This window comes from Henckelia pumila, chromosome 4 (genome assembly GCF_033568475.1).
Source record: "Henckelia pumila isolate YLH828 chromosome 4, ASM3356847v2, whole genome shotgun sequence".
Classification (NCBI taxonomy): domain Eukaryota; kingdom Viridiplantae; phylum Streptophyta; class Magnoliopsida; order Lamiales; family Gesneriaceae; genus Henckelia; species Henckelia pumila.
The window spans coordinates 169575870-169594107 of record NC_133123.1 but is presented as its reverse complement, the minus strand read 5'-3'; the positions used below and the strand labels follow the sequence as shown (position 1 = coordinate 169594107).

Below are 18238 nucleotides of genomic sequence, written 5' to 3'. Positions count from 1 at the left end.
TTCTGCACCTTTTAAAGTCAAGATAATTTTTCTGAATCCGAATTCAGTGATTTTCAAAAATGCCCATCCCTATGTCATTTTAGAAAATTCCACTCCTTTTAGTTTACAAATCCAACTTCTCTTTCATTAAATTTAACTATTTAAATTTAACTATCTCAACGGGGATTAGTAATACATTACTTGTGTAACCCTCAATGGTTCAGGGATACAGCTAGCCGTGGGCTCACAACTCCTTGTGACTCGGAACAACAATTTCCGACTTACCCATCGAATCATGGTAAGAGCGCCTAGCAACATCGCCCCATGATTCCCTAAGTATCACTGATAGTGCCTGCAAGAACCAGTAGGTTTTGGTTAGCGTACAGTACGGTCCCTTCATCCATATATCCCGATCGAATCAACAACCATTGGTACATCGAGAGTCGTTCGAGATTCGATAACTATGCAATACATCTTAAAGGTCAAATAGTGACATCGCATGTGCTACTAGGAAACCAAGTAACCTAAATCACATCATGTACTCTGGCCAGAGATTTGTCACACTAATATCTCCTCAGATAGCATAGGATATCCACACTCGCAAGCGTGTGGTGAATCCTTGACAACAAAGCATTGACTCATATATGTGTCGTAACTGTACCCAATCTCGACACCTGATGACCCTCATAGAGTCGGTAAATGAGTCAAAGTACAGAACTAGCATATAGAGTCTCCATGATGTTTCAAATAGTAAGGACTAATGGTGTACAACCGAAACCGCGGACTTATCCACTCAATTAATGATAACCACTTGGAAAGTCCGAATAGGGTAGTTCGATCATCCATCATATGAATATCCATTTGCATACTTCGAACATCTCTATGTTCTAGACCAATGAAACGTGATACTAGGCATCGAAAATGCTAGTCTCAATCTCGAGCGATCCTTATCCTTATTAGCGGACGGCTCAATTGACTAGGAACTATTTAGAATATACAGTGATTATAAGATGTGTTTCATGATAGTCATTCAATTCTACTATCACATCTTACATGCACTATAGTATATTCAAGGTCTTTATCTAAGTATCGTATAGTACGTCACAACATAATACTATGATAAAAAATAAAGTAAATGCCAATATAAAAGTGTAAATTATATTAAACAAAGATTGTTTACACATAGAGTCACAAAAAACCTTAGCCACAAGTTGGCTAACCGGGCACCCACTCTTTCAATCTCCCACTTGCCCTAAAGCCAACTAGTCATACTATGTAGTCCCATTGCTTTGCAATGTTTGTCAAATAATGGTCATGGCAAGGGCTTAGTAAGTGGATCAGCGATATTGTCTGCAGAGGCCACTCTCTCGACAATGATGTCTCGTCTTTCCACGATCTCCCGGATGATGTGGTATTTTCTCAGTATGTGTTTGGATCTTTGATGAGACCTTGGTTCCTTTGCCTGAGTAATGGAACCAGTGTTGTCATAGTACACCGGTACTGGACCAACAGCTTCAGGAATGACCCCCAACTCTTGGACGAAATTCCTCATCCAAATGGTCTCTTTAGCAGCAGCTAGTGCTGCAATGTATTCTGCCTCACTGGTGGAATCCGCTGTGGTGTCCTGCTTGGAACTCTTCCAAGAGACAGCACCGCCATTGAGCATGAATACAAATTCAAAGGTTGATTTCGAGTCATCCATGTCTCTTTGGAAGCTAGAGTCGGTATAGCCTTCCAATTTCAATTCTCTTTCCCTATAAACCATGAATACATTCTTAGTCCTTCTTAAGTACTTAAGAATATCCTTCACAGCTTTCCAATGCATTTGATCGGGATTGTCTTGGTATCTGCTCGTGACACTCAGAGCATAGGCCACATCCGGTCAGGTAGATATCATCCCATACATGATACTCCCTATGGCTGACGCATATGGTATGTGTGTCATTTTCTCTATCTCTTCGTCAGTCTTGGGAGACATAGACTTGGATAGCGAAACTCCATGGCACATAGGTAGATGTCCTCTCTTGGACTCATCCATAGAAAACCTTTTCAATACGGTGTCGATGTAGGTTGCTTGAGTGAGTCCTATCATTCTCTTAGATCTATCTCTATAGACCTGTATTCCTAGAATATAGGATGCCTCAACCAAGTCCTTCATCGAGAATCTACCTGATAACCATATTGTTGTTGACTGCAACATCCCTACATCATTCCCAATGAGTAGGATGTCATCAACGTAAAGTACTAAGAATGTCACAGCATCCTTAACTACTTTCTTGCATACGCACGGTTTCTACGGGTTCTTGATGAAACCAAAGTCCTTTATTGTTTCATCAAATTTTTGGTTCCAACTTCTTGATGCCTGTTTGAGACCATAAATTGAACTCTGAAGCTTGCATACCTTATGCTCGCTTCCCATGGATGTGAATCCCTCGGGCTGCATCATAAAGATTTCTTCCTTAATGTTTCCATTAAGGAATGCAGTCTTCACATCCATTTGCCATATCTCATAGTCATACCAAGCTGCTATGGCAATAAGGATTCTTATGGACTTGAACATTGCGACTGGTGAAAAAGTTTCATCATAGTCAACAACTTGTCTTTGAGTATAACATTTTGCTACCAATCGTGCCTTGTAGGTCAGTATCTTACCATCAGGCCCAAGTTTTCTCTTGTAGATCCATTTACAACCTATTGGAACAATTCCATCGGGAGGATCTACTAAAGACCAAACTTGGTTTGTATGCATAGAGTCTATTTCTGACTGCATAGCTTCAAGCCATAAGTTCGAATCAGCATCAAAAATTGCCTCCTTGAAGTTTGTTGGATCACATCCAATGTCGGGTTCACTTTGATCCCCTTTAAGAAGAAAACCATGTCGAATAGGAGGTCTAGAAGTCCTCTCGGATCTTCTAGGAAGAGGCGTGTCAAGTATTGGTTCCAGAGGTGCGGGATCGTTATTTTGTATCTCGGGTTCTTCTCGTATTTCTTCGAGTTCCATCATCTTGTCTTTCTTATCAAGTACGAACTCCTTCTCCATGAAGGTGGCATTCCTCGAAACAAACACTTTTGTTTCAGTAGGATGATAGAAATAATATCAGATTGAATTCTTCGGATTCCCTACAAAATAACATAAGGTGGATCGACTATCCAACTTATCTCCCACTGTCTGCTTCACGTAAGCAGGACATCCCCAAATTCTTAAGTACAAATACTTAGGAGCTTTGTCATTCCATAATTCATATGGAGTTTTGTTCACTGCTTTAGTGTGGACATTGTTTAACAACAATACCACCGTTTCAAGTGAATAGCCCCAAAACGAAGGTGGGAGCTCAATGAAGCTCATCATAGATCGAACCATGTCCAACAAAGTTCAAATGCGACGCTCCGAAACGCCATTTAACTGAGGTGTCATAGGAGGAGTCCACTGAGAGAGAATCTCATTCTCTTTTAGATAGCCCAAAAACTCGGTACTTAAGTATTCTCCACCTCGATCTGATCGAAGTGCTTTGATACTCCTACCTAGTTTGTTTTTTACTTCAGCCTTGAATTCTTTGAACTTTTCAAATGATTCAAACTTATATTTCATAAAATATAAATACCCGTACCTAGAATAATCATCAGTAAATGTAATGAATTAGGTGTGACCATATTTAGTACCAATACTAAATGGGCCGCAAACATCTGTATGGATCAAATCCAACAGATTTTGACTACGCTTAGGTTTTTCTTTGAAAGGAGTTTTAGTCATTTTTCCTTTTAGGCAGGACTCACAAGTTGGTAGAGAGTTAATATCAGACATGTCAAACATGCCCTCTCCCACTAGCTTGTTCATCCTCCTTGAGGAAATATGACCTAGTCTAGCATGTCAAAGGTTTGTCGGGTTTTGACTATCATTTTTCCTTTTATTTGTTGTTGCCGGTTTATCAACATTATTAATTGGTACATCTTTTAATTTTAAGTTATATAGATTGTTTTCAAGTTGTCCATTTCCAATCAAACATCCATTCTTGTAAATATTGCAAATCTCATTCAAAAAATTGCAAGAAAAATCATCTCTATCAAGAATAGAAACATAAATAATGTTTTTAACCAAATCTGGCACAAATAAAACATCTCTCAAAAATAACTTAAAATTGTTCTGCAAAACTAAATAAACGTCTCCCACAGCTTTGGCTTCAACTCTAGAACCATTTTCGAGCCCCAACTGGGTCTCACCCATCCTAAGCTTACGACTTCTTGTCATTACCTGCAAATCATTGCAAATGTGAGATCCAGATCTGGTATCCAATACCCAAGAAGTAGTATTAAGTAAAACATTTATTTCAATAGAGAACATACCCTTTGCAGTTCGCAACTGCTCGAGATATTCTTTGCAGTTACGTTTCCAATGACCGGGTTTCTTGCAGTGATGGAAAACATCTTCATATTTGATCACGTTTGAAGCCTTTGTCTTGTTCTTCTTCTTCGGTCCAGTTTTCTTGGGTGGGGCAGAACGTTTCTTACCCTTTGCACTTGGTCCCTTCTTAGAGTTAGAAGAGGAGCCTACCAAGAGTACCGATTTATCCTTCTTTAATGTGGCCTCATATGTGACAAGCATATTGACCATCTCTTCAAGGGTGGCCTCTATCTTGTTCATATTGAAGTTCATCACAAAACCGTCAAACGACGAAGGAAGAGATAGAAGTAACAAGTCCGCATTCAGTTCGTGCTCCAATGTCAGATCGAGTGTTACCAACTTTTCAATAAGCCCGTTCATGTGTACCCCATGCTCACGTACCGAAGTCCCATCTCGCATGCGGCATGTCATGAGCTCTTTGATAGTCGCATACCTCTCGGATCTCGACTGAGCTCCAAAAAGTTCCTTGAGGGCCTTGTGAATGTCAGCAGCATTCACTGCATCCTCAAATCGCCTCTGAAGTTCATCAGACATCGAAGCCTGCATGTAGCTTTTGGCCTTGATATCATGGTCCCACCATTTATCAAGTTTAGCCAACTCTTCTGGACTCACATCAGTCGGGGCTTCCTTCGGAGGAGACTTTTCTAACACGTAAAAAGCCTTTTCCGAACTTAGAACAATCTTTAACTTACGGAACCATTCCGTATAGTTTGCGCCAGTCAATTTGTTTTGTTCGAGAATAGAGTATAGTGGATTTCGTGAATTCATCATAATGAAATACTGAAAAGAAACAGACAATAATCATTGATTGCTTAATTAATTTACTAAGACATAAAATAAGGCGATATTAATTTTATGAATCACACTCCCACTATTTTAACGAATTCACTACCCTCTAGTGAAAACGAGAAACTGGTTTTCTTAGTGGGAACATGAAGTCCAATTGACAAATCATAGTCCCGAATAATATCAGCCAACCATAATTTTCAAAAGATAGAGCCCAATTGCTTCCAAAGAAACCCCCATGTTTTTACCCCATGTCCAATAAGGGCCCAATAATATGACGTCGTTTATTGTGACATGTCAAGATGACCCATCAATATTAAGTTGTGATGAACGGTCGCCATGTGGATCCCCAATAATATGAGCCAATCCCATGGGAGTTCCACCCAACTTACAACGTGTGTCGATCCAATGTACAGCTTTTTGACGAACGGGCCCCCTCCAATAATATGAGTCGGACCATGCCCGCGGGTAGCATCTCATATATTGATCGTTGATGGAAGGTAGAAACATTTAAACAATATTTAAATTCTCTTTTGTTAATCTTGATATCAATTTTAAATCATATTTAAAATGAGGGATTTTAATTTTGAAAATTGTCTCATCATTTAAAAATTTGTATGCTTGCGGGATTCATGCAATTTAGTCTAAACATGCATACAACAATAATATCAAATATTATATAAAGGATGATCGATGCTTAGATCTAATCGACCCATGGTTTCCAATCACGAGTCTATGTCCAATCCTAGGTGATATGCAAGTATGCAATGCAATCCTATTACATTGATCTTCCAATTTACATTTCTTCGGTCTTTATTGTCTACTGGGCCCACCATTGTCTTCAAATCTTTATCTCCCATTAAGTCTAATAAATTTACAATAAATTTCGATGACAAGTAGGGGATACATATTTAAGGGTGGGAACGGGCCATAAACCAGGCCCACTTTTATTACAAATGATAAATCAATTTGGGCTATAAACCAAGCCCATTAATAAAACCCAACAACAATAATAAAAACCAAATGTAAACAACCTAACATACACCTACAAAATTGGTCATGGCAATCGATCATCCTCTTATCCAATAATTAATTCAATAATTAAATCATTGGATAACATGCAAAGACAACATAATTAAAAAGATAAAATCAAATTTTATCTAATTTAATCATAAGATCATATCTTATCATCAATTGTACCAAAATAATTAATTTTGTAAAATCTAATTTAACGAATAAAATTTATAAATTTTCCAAAAATTCAAATTTATCCAAAAAACAATTTTAAAAATTTCAGACTCAAACAATTTGACGCGATGCCTCGTGGTCTAATCAAAAATTTTTTCGATCGGACCAAAAACTAAAATTTAAAAAATTTAAAATTCTAAAAACCAATTTTAATTTTCCCGGGCTGCCCGGGACGTTCTCGGCAGCCCCGCCTCCATGTGGGACAGGGCATCCCACGTAGGGCCTGGGTAGCCCGTCGTTGCCCTTGGGCAGCGCCAGCGCTGCCAGCGATTGAATCGCTGCCCTTGTGCAGCGATCATCGCTGCCCGTGCCCTTGTTTTTCTTAAAATTTAATTTAAAAATTTTGTTTTGTTTTCCAAAAACCGAGGCCAAAATTTTGTACCATCGATAAATTTTTATCCTTTGATCTGAGAACAACCTGTCTCTGATACCACTGTTGGAACACGTTTTCAGATCAGTCAGATCTGATACCCGGAGCAGCGGAAGTTTAAAAACTTTTCTTTTCTAATATAGAACGATTTCATATCATGCGTATCAAATCCTTACGATTAAAATATACAAGTAAAATAATAATAACAATTAATATTTTACCTCTTCAAGCTAAGGCTTGATTAATGGACTCCAACATATTAAATATGCTCTTCTTGTAAATCCCAGGAACTGATGACTTGCTTCAACAACTCCTGAATTAGGTCCACGAATAGAAAATAGAAACCCTCTGATTGATTGCACTAGAAATCAATCATATGTTTATCGAAGAGATTTACAGATTTGATCTGTCAATTCAGAATGTAATTTTTCAGAAAAAACACAGACAGAATTCTCTCAAAAGGGAGAAGGAATTCGAAAATCCTAACTTAGAATAATAAGAGATTTTCGAAAATTGCAAGATAAGCAATGTTGTGTTTTCGAAAATCCCTATTTGTGATATATATAATTTCTGTACTGGTTTAAATTATATGTCTAATAGGACACTAACTCCTTAGGGCCCATTAGTCATAAATTAAGCCCAACAAGCCAAGCCTGTTATTATAGATATTGATATAAAATTCATCATGACTCCGATTGATAAACTGATTTCACCAATGTGCTCAAAAACCATTTCTGCACCTTTTAAAGTCAAGATATTTTTTCTGAATCCGAATTCAATGATTTCCAAAAATGCCCATCCCTATGTCATTTTAGGAAATTCCACTCCCTTTACTTAAAAAGTCCAACTTCTCTTTCGCTAAATTTAACTCTTTAAATTTAACTATCTCAACGGGGATTAGTAATCCATTACTTGTGTAACCCTCAATGGTTCAGGGATACAGCTAGCTGTGGGCTCACAACTCCTTGTGACTCGGAACAACAATTTCCGACTTACCCATCGAATCATGGTAAGAGCGCCTAGCAACATCGCCCCATGATTCTCTTGGTATCACTGATAGTGCCTGCAAGAACCAGTAGATTTTAATTAGCGTACAGTACGGTCCCTTCATCCATATATCCCGATCGAATCAACAACCATTGTTACATCGAGAGTCGTTTGAGATTCGATAACTATGCAATGCATCTTGAAGATCAAATAGTGACATCGCATGTGCTACTAGGAAACCAAGTAACCTAAAGCACATCATGTACTCTGGCCAGAGATTTGTCACACTAATATCTCCTCAGATAGCATAGGATATCCATACTCGCAAGCGTGTGGTGAATCCTTGACAACAAAGCATTGACTCCTATATGTGTCGTAACTGTACCCAATCTGAACACCTGATGACCCTCATAGATTCGGTAAATGAGTCAAAGTACATAACTAACATATAGAGTCTCCATGATGTTTCAAGTAGTAAGGACTAATGGTGTACAACCAAAACCGCGGACTTATCCACTCAATTAATGATAACCACTTGGAAAGTCCGAATAGGGTAGTTCAATCATCCATCATATGAATATCCATTTGCATTCTTCGAACATCTCTATGTTCTATACCAATGAAACGTGGTACTAGGAATCGCAAATTCTAGCCTCAATCTCAAGCGATGCTTATCCTTATTAGTGGACGGCTCAATTGACTAGGAACTGTTTAGAATATACAGTGATAATAAGATGTGTTTCATGATAGCCATTCAGTTCTACTATCACATCTTACATGCACTCTAGTATATTCAAGGTCTTTATCTAAGTATCGTATAGTACGTCACAACATAATAATATGATAAAAGATAAAGTAAATTCCAATATAAAAGTGTAAATTATATTAAACAAAGATTTTTTACACATAGATTCACAAAAACCCTTAGCCACAAGTTGGCTAACCGGGCACCCACTCTTTCAGAGAACTCTACGCGCCCTACCCAAGGAGTGGGATTCCAAGAGAACGACCATCATTGAATCCAACAAAGGCGACACCGCATCCAATGATCTTGATAAACTTCATGGGACCCTTAAAACCCATGAGTTAGAAGTATCTACAAGGAAATAATCAAAGAGGGAGGATGAAAAGACCAAGGCAAAGGGGATTGCCTTATCCACCCGAGTCGAAGGAGAAGATGATGATGATATGGTACTCTTCTCAAGAAAGTTCAAAATATTTATGCGAGGAAACAACATTAAAAAGAAGACAGACAAGGAAGTAATATTCTACAACTGTCAACAACAAGGCCACTATGCAAATGAGTGTCATATCAAGAAGAAGATTGACAAGGGAAAGAAGAAAGCACTGATAGCCACTTGGAGCGATAGCGATGATGATGAGGAGGAAGCTAACATCTGCCTCATGGCTAAAAGTGATGAAATCGTTTATGACGACGATGAAGAGGTATCTTCCAATGATGAATTACTACATGCATATAAACATATGTTTGATATCGCAAAATCACTTAGAAAGGAAAATAGAAACCTCAAAAATGAATGAGAAACTAAGGAGCATGAAAACCTAAGATTAAAGGATGACATAGCTCACTTAAAAAAATCATTTGATAAATTCAATGTTAGTAGTAATAAATTGAATAATTTACTAAGCACGTAGAAATGCAGATCACCCCCTACATGCTTTTACTGTTGTAAAATAGGTCATGCTAGACATAAATGTAGATCTTTGAAATATCAATATGATCAAAAGAGCTATATGAAATGGAGGCTTAAGAGTACTTAACAACTCATCAGTCGGCATTATGAGATCATGATCTAAGGGAGTTTGTAGTGACCCTTACCAAGATCACCTACTAAATAGAACTTAGGCATGCAATTAACTTAATCAAACAGTAAACCAGAAATAAACTGTGGAAAAAATAAACATAGTACAATCCCAAGGAAAGGAATCTGCAATATCCAAATAGTTATACAACCAAATCGAACGCTGCATCAACCCAAATACAACAGAATAAAAACCTAGACGAAACTCCAGCTGGCCATCCACTGCCTAGCCTCTCTTGGATCCACCCTCCTTGTCCAATCGCAAACCTGCCCCATGGAATAGGGTGTCCAGAAACACAGAGTACGAGACATGAGCATAAAATGCTCAGCACGAGAGTATGACTTTACATGCATGCAAAGTGAACTCCCTACAAACTCGAGGTCAAGAATAGGATAACAAAGACAGACCGGGCCCTGGTATGTAGCACGTTGTGCCGTCGCTTCAGGAGGTGACTCACATACCAAAATACTAGTGGATACGCCGGACCCAAATCGATGGAAGTCCATCCTTTAATAGGATAGGGTAGAACCCTGCTAACAGACATCTCAAAGGAGATAAATCAAGATGCAAATGTATGCAGCATAAAATCATGTCATAAAAAACATGCAGTCACTTAATACATGCATACCCAGTCAGGATATCTCGAACAGTAATTTCGTAGCTCAAATGCTAGGCGCGCTCTTCCAGCTCTAGGTCTACGCCTATAATCCGCACTACACTTCCAGACGATACTAATATCATTATAGTGCTCTAAAAGCCTTAACTAGGCTATTGCATACTCCTAAATATTTTTAGGAAGCAAAAGCTATACCTTCGTCCGTCGTTAGCCCTTTGCTGTCGATTGCCTCAAAACTAGGCCATAGCTCCGCTACGATGCCTGGATCGCTACGCCAATTCCGGATTCCCTATGGGACGCCTAGAATTTCCTAGATCTGAGTTAGAAGGCTAAGGAATCGAGAGAAGAGAGGTGAATGGTGTGCTCAAATGTGAGACTCGGCACCCCTATTTATAGGCCATGAACGGAACGTCCGTTCCTCATCGTTGCATCCGTTCTGCCTGACGAGCGTTGTTTCCGATCCCCATCGTTGCTTCCAATGTTCCATCAAGTACATAAGCAGTGACGTAATATTGTTTGACGTCACGGATGACATCAGCTACAGAACGTTTCTTCCGTCCCCTGGACGTTGCTTCCATTCTACCTGACCCTCCAGACCATTTCTGATCATTCTGGGTCCAATCCCGGACTCTATTAATCCAATTGACATTCCCTTAATCATGTTTATTGGATTAATTAGAAATAACTCACTAAAACTTGGTACTAGCTACTACATTCTCCCCCAATTAAGATATTTCGTCCTCAAAATCAGATCTTAAGTATTGAATGTAAAGCAACATGCAGAAACATTCTTAATTCAAATCAAACGTTTACCGAGTTTACAACTGAATACAACTCGAAAAGGAAATCAAAAAAACTCAGGATGTTCTGTACGCATCTTGCTTTCCATCTCCCAAGTGGCTTCTTTAGTGCCTCGGCGCTGCCACTGAACTAAAACCAGAGGAATGACTTTATTCCGCAAGACCTTATCCTTATGATCCAGGATACGAATAGGTCTCTCAACATAGGTCAAACCCGAATCCACCTGAACTTCAGACGGCTGCAGAATATGAGACGGATCTGCCACATACCGTCGCAACAGATATACATGGAACACGTCGTGAATACTGGACAGATACTGTAAGGTCCAAAAAATCCACTATCTTAATCACGATTAATTGATTTAATTATATGATTTAATGCATGTTATTTATAATATTTAATTGTTATGTGGAATTATGTGAATTATTGGATGCCTGAAATTATGTGATTGCTATGTTATTTTTTTTAAAGTTTTCAGATTGGCATTAATTTTGGGTCGTAGGTACGAGTCTAGCCTTGAATCGAGTTAAGAAAAATATGTTAAAATAAGATTAAAGGGATGCAGTGTATTTTATTGAGTGGGGGAGTAAAATTTTAAAGGATTTTAAATGTAACTAATGGGCCGTGTTGGAGCCCATTAGTTACAAAAGAAAAGCGTTCAGAAATTTTATTCTGAACTCTCATTTGAACGCTCACTTTCCTTCCTCAAAATCTCTCTCAAACGCTGCATCAAGGCTAGGGTTCTTCAGAGGCTCGAGGCTAGATCGTCCTACCGCTTAGTTTATTTTCAATCGAATCAATCCAGGAAAGTTTTTACTGTTTTTAAACTCATTCAAGAATATAGTTATTTTCAAGGTAAAACCCTAGGTATTTGATTGATGATCTATGAATGTTTTCTTGAAATTTCTATGAGTATGTTGCTTGATTGTGATACGTGAATCATTCCTGAGGTGTTCGGTTCATGTTTATCGAGTTTTGAAAGATTTGAAGGCAATAAATCAGATTTTTGGGTAAAAGTAGTTTTGAAGGTTTTGATTCAAAATATTTGAAATGTTTGATGCATTGGTATAAGTTATTTTGAGTTTATGATGTTGTAGAATGGTATTTTTGATGGGAAAAATGTCCCAAAGCATTGTGGGTTTTGAAAAAAAAAGATCAGTTTTCGGAAAAGGAGACACGACGGCGCGCCCGCGCTGCCATGCAGCGCGCCCGCGCCCACTTTGCGAGCGAACGGCGCGCCCGCGCTGGTTGAGAGCGCGACCGCGCCGCAGGCTCGAACTTCCCACCCAATTTTATGAGTTTTTGAGTCCTAAAAATCATGATTTTTATACTTTAATGTATTTTAATTATTTTTAAGAATGTTCATGAAGAATTTTAAAGTTTTGAAGGTCCGAAACGGACGGAATGCCTCACGTGGATCGGTCAAGTTATGTATTGCATGATTATGTGATTTTCTCATGAAAGTTAACTTCTCATGAAATGTTTTGACGGATTTTAAGCAAGTAGCATCACGAGAAACTTTATGAGCATGTACGAGATTTATGAAAATGACATGATAAGATGAATGATATGATGCATGGAAAATATTTTGATGATTTATGCGTCTTGTGGTGATTATATGGGATATGCACTTCGGGATGAGCTCCGGAGCGGCTATCCAAACATGGCTCACGGGATGGTTATACGGGGTATGCAATTCGGGTTGATCTCCGAAGCGGCTATCCAAAGAATGAAAGTATGCGGGCTTAATGCCATATGCTTGTTGATCAACAGGAAACTATGAATGGCTCATTATGACGATTACCACACTACTCATACTTCATCTCCCCAAATATTTTTATGATATGGCTATATTAAAGTTATGTTTATTGCATGGGAGTTTAAGTTAATGTTTCCTTTTAAAGTTAGAAAATCCTTTTATGCATGCTCTTGTTGAGTCTTTCGACCCACTATACTTGAATGGTGCAGGTAATGATGATGTGGATGCTTTTATTGATGATTATGTGGGCGGACATGAAGAAGAGGTAGGGGTCGGTCCAACGGGCAATGCATGAGTGTGAATGCTTTAGAATGGAAGATGTTTTAAACCTTTTTATTTGATGAAAGGCAAACAAGTTTAAATTTTTTTTAGTTGATGGCCATGTTTTGGCAAATATTTTTAGATGCTATTTTATTTTATACGCTATTTTAATAAATAAGATGATGCTTCCGCAAAGTTTTTATTTTTACCAAATCTTTAAGTAAGTATGTTTGAGTAATGTTTCGATTGAGAAATTGGGACGTTACAGCTTGGTATCAGAGCAGTTCGCTCTGGGTTTGTTTGCACGCATGCATTCTCGCCATGCTTCGTCTTCATGTCTGTAAGTTCTATGTTATGAATGGTTTAAGATGCATGATAGCTTTTACGATTAATATTTATGCATGTTAATTAGGATGTTATGTTTAAATAACATAATTAATCATGTGGACTGTCTGGACATCAGGATCATGGCTAACCGTAGGAATCCGAACAATGAGGACAATCAGAATAACCAGTTTTTGGCTGGGTTGGCGACTCTGTTGCAAGAGCAGAGTAGAGCCCAAGGGGAGCAGATTCAACAGTTAATCCAAGCACAAGCGGGAGGACGGAACAACAATCAGCCACTACTGACTAATTCGATCTTTAAACAGTTTAAGGATCTAGGGCCGTAGGAGTTCAGAGGAGGGGCTGATCCCCTTGTGGCCGAGGAATGGGTGCAGTCAGTGGAGACCATTTTTGACTACATGCAGCTCACTGATGCAGACCGTGTGAGGTGTGCCATATTTATGTTTCGGGATGATGCAAGGGTTTGGTGGCAGGGAGCCCGTTCTGCTGTGGATATGACTACATTGACTTGGAATGGGTTCAAAGATGTGTTCTATGGAAAATATTTCACTATCAGCACCAGGACTAGACTTGCTAGAGAATTCTTGGAGCTCCGCCAAGGGAGCATGTCCATTGTTGAGTATGTGAAGAAGTTTGAAAGGGGGAGGTATTTTGTGCCCATGATTTCGGGTAATGCTGTAGAGGAGTTGAAGCATTTCATGGAGGGACTGAATGCCACTATCCATCGTGATGTCAGGTTGAGTGGGGCACAAACGTACCGAGCAGCAGTCGATGAGGCTATGTTGTCAGAAAAAGATGGGAATGATATTATCAAAGAATCACAAGGTAAAAGAGCCAGTTACCAAGGGAGAGAACAACAAGGGTCTAGTCAGAAGAGGCCGTACCAAGCCCCAGCTCAGAGGAGACCGCAACAGCAGTAGCGCCAAAACCCCAATCAGGCGCGACCTCAGGGACAGAATCAGCCGAACGCTAATGCTCCAAGGCCGGCGAATGCACCTATCTGTCAAAAGTGTGGGAAGCCACACTCAGGTCAATGCATGCTTGGGACCAATACTTGCTTTCTTTGCAAGAATCCAGGGCATTTTGCCAAGGATTGCCCGCAGTCAAAGGATCCTATCAGGGGAAGAGTGTTTGCTATGACTCACGATCAGGTTGACCCAGATTCTGCAATTGTCACAGGTATGATCCGTATCGCTGGTTTACCTGCTTTTGTGTTGATTGATTCAGGAGCTACGCACTTTTTTATATTTGTTAATTTTATGATGAAATTGGGGGTCTTGCCGGATGAATCTATTTCGAAATTTTGTGTGTCGTTACCCTCAGGAGAAGAACTGGAAAGTAGTAGTGTGGTAAGAAATTGCAAAGTTCAGATGCAGAGTCTAGTTTTGTGTGCAGATTTTATTGTTTTGAAAATGATGGATTTTGATGCGATTTTTGGGATGGACTGGTTGTCTCGGCATGAGGCTATTATTGACTGCAAACGGAAAACTGTCTCATTGAAATATCAGAACGGGAAACCGTTTGCGTTCCGCACAACCTCTAAGAAGAGCGCACCCGGTATGATTTCTGCAGGAACAGCCTGGCAATTATTGAGTAAAGGGTGTGCAGGCTTTCTTGCGAGTCTAATTTGTGATCTGGAGGTACAGCGACCAAAACTTGTGGAAGTGGAGGTAGTGAAGGACTTTCCAGAAGTTTTTCCCGATGATGTTGCGGGATTGCCTCCAGTCAGGGAAGTCGAATTTGGGATAGAATTGTTGCCTGAAACTAAGCCAGCTTCTAAGGCACCGTACAGATTTGCACCGACCGAGATGAAAGAATTGAAGGATCAGTTTCAGGAATTACTGGATAAGGGGTTCATCAGACCGAGTGTATCGCCTTGGGGTGCACCGGTGTTGTTCGTCAAGAAGAAAGATGGGTCAATGAGATTGTGCATTGACTACAGAGAACTGAACCGAGTTACAGTGAAGAACAGATATCCTTTGCCCAGAATAGACGACTTGTTCGACCAATTGCAAGGGGCAGAGGTGTTCTCAAAAATTGATCTGCGATCAGGTTACCATCAGCTGAAGGTAAAGGATGCAGATGTGCAGAAGACAGCATTCAGGACTCGCTATGGCCACTATGAGTTCTTGGTAATGCCGTTTGGGTTGACCAATGCACCAGATGTGTTCATGGATTTGATGAACAGGGTGTTTCAACCTTTCTTGGATCAGTTTGTCATAGTTTCATAGATGACATATTGATATATTCTCGCAGTAGGGAGGAGCATCGTCAGCACTTGGCTACGGTGTTGCAAATTTTGAAAGAAAAGCAACTGTATGCTAAGTACAGTAAGTGTGAATTTTGGCTGGAGCAGATTTCATTTTTGGGTCATATAGTTTCAGCTAAGGGGATTGTGGTAGATCCGTCGAAGGTGAAAGCGGTTCGTAATTGGGCTGCCCCAAAGAATGCTACAGAAATACGAAGTTTCTTGGGTTTAGCAGGCTACTACAGGAGATTTATTCAAGACTTCTCCAAGATAGCCCTACCACTGACTTCCTTAACTCGAAAAGGTGTGAAGTTTGTGTGGTCAGAACAATGTGAGAAGAGCTTTACAGAATTGAAGGAAAGATTGATTTCAGCGACAGTGCTAGCAATTCCCGAAGGCACGGGTCGTTTTGTGGTTTATACCGATGCTTCTAAGAGTGGATTAGGAGCTGTGTTGATGCAGGATGATAAAGTAATAGCGTATGCATCTCGACAGCTGAAGGTCCATGAGAGGAATTACCCGACTCATGATCTTGAGTTAGCGGTAGTTGTTTTTGCTTTGAAGCTATGGAGACACTACTTGTACGGCGAAAGGTGTCAGATTTTCACTGATCACAAAATCCTAAATTATTTCTTCACTCAAAAGGAGTTGAATATGAGGCAGAGGCGATGGCTGGAATTAGTGAAGGACTACGACTGTGACATTAGCTACCATCCTGGTAAGGCTAATGTTGTAGCAGATGCCTTGAGTCGCAAGTCTGCAACATTGAACCAATTGACAGTGCAGCAGGAGTTGATTGATGAATTTGCACGTATGAGTTTGGAGGTATTTGAACCAATGGAGGTATGCACTCTAGCAGCCTTAATAGTAGTACCTAGTTTGCTTGAGAAAATCAGAGTAGGCCAAGCTTTTGATGAACAGTTGACGTTGTGGAGGAACAGAGATGAAGCCAAGGGTGGTACATTGTACACTGTCAAAGATGGAATTGTTCATCACCGAGGTAGAATGTGGGTGCCAGCAGTAGACTCATTGAGAGTGAAAATGATGACTGAAGCCCATACTGTTCCATATTCCATTCATCCAGGAAGTACGAAAATGTATAACGATCTGCAATCCTAATATTGGTGGCCAGGTATGAAGAAGGATATCGTAGAATTTGTGAGTGAATGTTTGACTTGTCAACAGGTAAAAATCGAGCATCAAAGGCCAGCGGGACTCCTAAAACCCTTGCCAATACCCACATGGAAGTGGGAAGATGTCACTATGGATTTCGTAGTAGGATTTCCAGTCTCACCGCGAAGGATGAACTCGATTTGGGTGATAGATGACAGGTTAACTAAGTCAGCTCATTTTATTCCAGTAAGGAATAACTTCTCGATGAATCAGTATGCAGAGCTGTACATTCGAGAAATTTTTAGATTGCATGGAGTTCCAGCGAGGATAGTATCTGACAGGGATCCTAAGTTCACTTCGAACTTTTGGGGAAGTTTACATAGAGGATTGGGAACAAAGCTAGCTTTCAGTACAGCTTTCCACCCTCAGACAGATGGTCAGTCAGAATGAGTGATCCAAATACTCTAAGACATGTTAAGAGCTTGTATGATCGACTTTGGAGGGAATTGGGAATCGAAATTACCTTTAGTGGAGTTTACTTACAACAATAGTTATCAAGCAACTATTGGCATGGCTCCTTATGAGGCATTGTATGGGAGAAGGTGTAGAACTCCCTTGCACTGGGATGAAGTTGGAGAGAGAGCTGTTTTGGGACCAGATATAGTGACTCAAATGGTGGATGTAATAGCTAATATCAGAGACAGAATGTTGACAGCTCAAAGTCGACAGAAAAGTTACGCCGACCAGCGACGTAGAGATTTGGAGTTTGAAATAGGTGATCATGTATTTTTAAAGGTGTCACCATGGAAAGGTGTTGTGAGATTTGGAAAAAAGGGTAAATTGAGTCCAAGATATATAGGACCTTTTGAGATCCTAGAAAAAGTTGGGGCTCGAGCTTACCGAGTAGCACTACCACCCAACTTGGGGGGTGTCCACAATGTCTTCCATATCTCTATGCTAAGGAAGTATGTGGCAAATCCTTCTCATGTTATCCGCCATGAGAGAGTGAAATGGATGCCAGACTTGTCCTACGAGGAGATGCCTGTTCAGATCTTGGACAGACAAGTTCGTAGGTTGAGAAACAGAGAGATTCCAATGGTGAAAGTCTTATGGAGCAACTAGTTGGTTGAAGAAGCTACTTGGAAAACAGAACAAGATATGCGAGCACGCTATCCTGAACTGTTTTGTAAGTCAAATTTCGAGGACGAAATTCTTTTAAGGAGGGTAGAGTTGTAAGGTCCAAAAAGTCCACTAGCTTAATCACGATTAATTAATTTAATTATATGATTTAATGCATGTTATTTAGAATATTTAATTGTTATGTGGAATTATGTGAATTATTGGATGCCTGGAATTATGTGATTGCTATGTTATTTTTTTTAAAGTTTTCAGATTGGTATTAATTTTGGGTCGTAGGTACGAGTCTAGCCTTGAACCGAGTTAAGAAAAATATGTTAAATTAAGATTAAAGGGATGCAGTGTATTTTATTGAGTGGGGGAGT

General features: G+C 39.6%; 2 protein-coding genes across 2 annotated transcripts; both read left to right on the top strand.

Moving 5' to 3' along the window:
• Nucleotides 1-13497: 13497 nt before the first annotated feature.
• On the top strand, nucleotides 13498-14295 carry LOC140862310 (uncharacterized). Its single transcript, XM_073265323.1, has 2 exons — nucleotides 13498-13610; nucleotides 13710-14295. Exons 1-2 carry the CDS (start codon nucleotides 13498-13500, stop codon nucleotides 14293-14295), a joined length of 699 nt encoding a protein of 232 aa, XP_073121424.1.
• A 52-nt stretch (nucleotides 14296-14347) lies between these two features.
• LOC140862309 (uncharacterized) lies at nucleotides 14348-17858 on the top strand. The gene is made up of 8 exons (XM_073265322.1): nucleotides 14348-14404; nucleotides 14446-15161; nucleotides 15363-15507; nucleotides 15732-16166; nucleotides 16269-16320; nucleotides 16363-16710; nucleotides 16756-16954; nucleotides 17339-17858. Exons 1-8 carry the CDS (start codon nucleotides 14348-14350, stop codon nucleotides 17856-17858), a joined length of 2472 nt encoding a protein of 823 aa, XP_073121423.1.
• The last annotated feature ends 380 nt before the right edge of the window (nucleotides 17859-18238 follow it).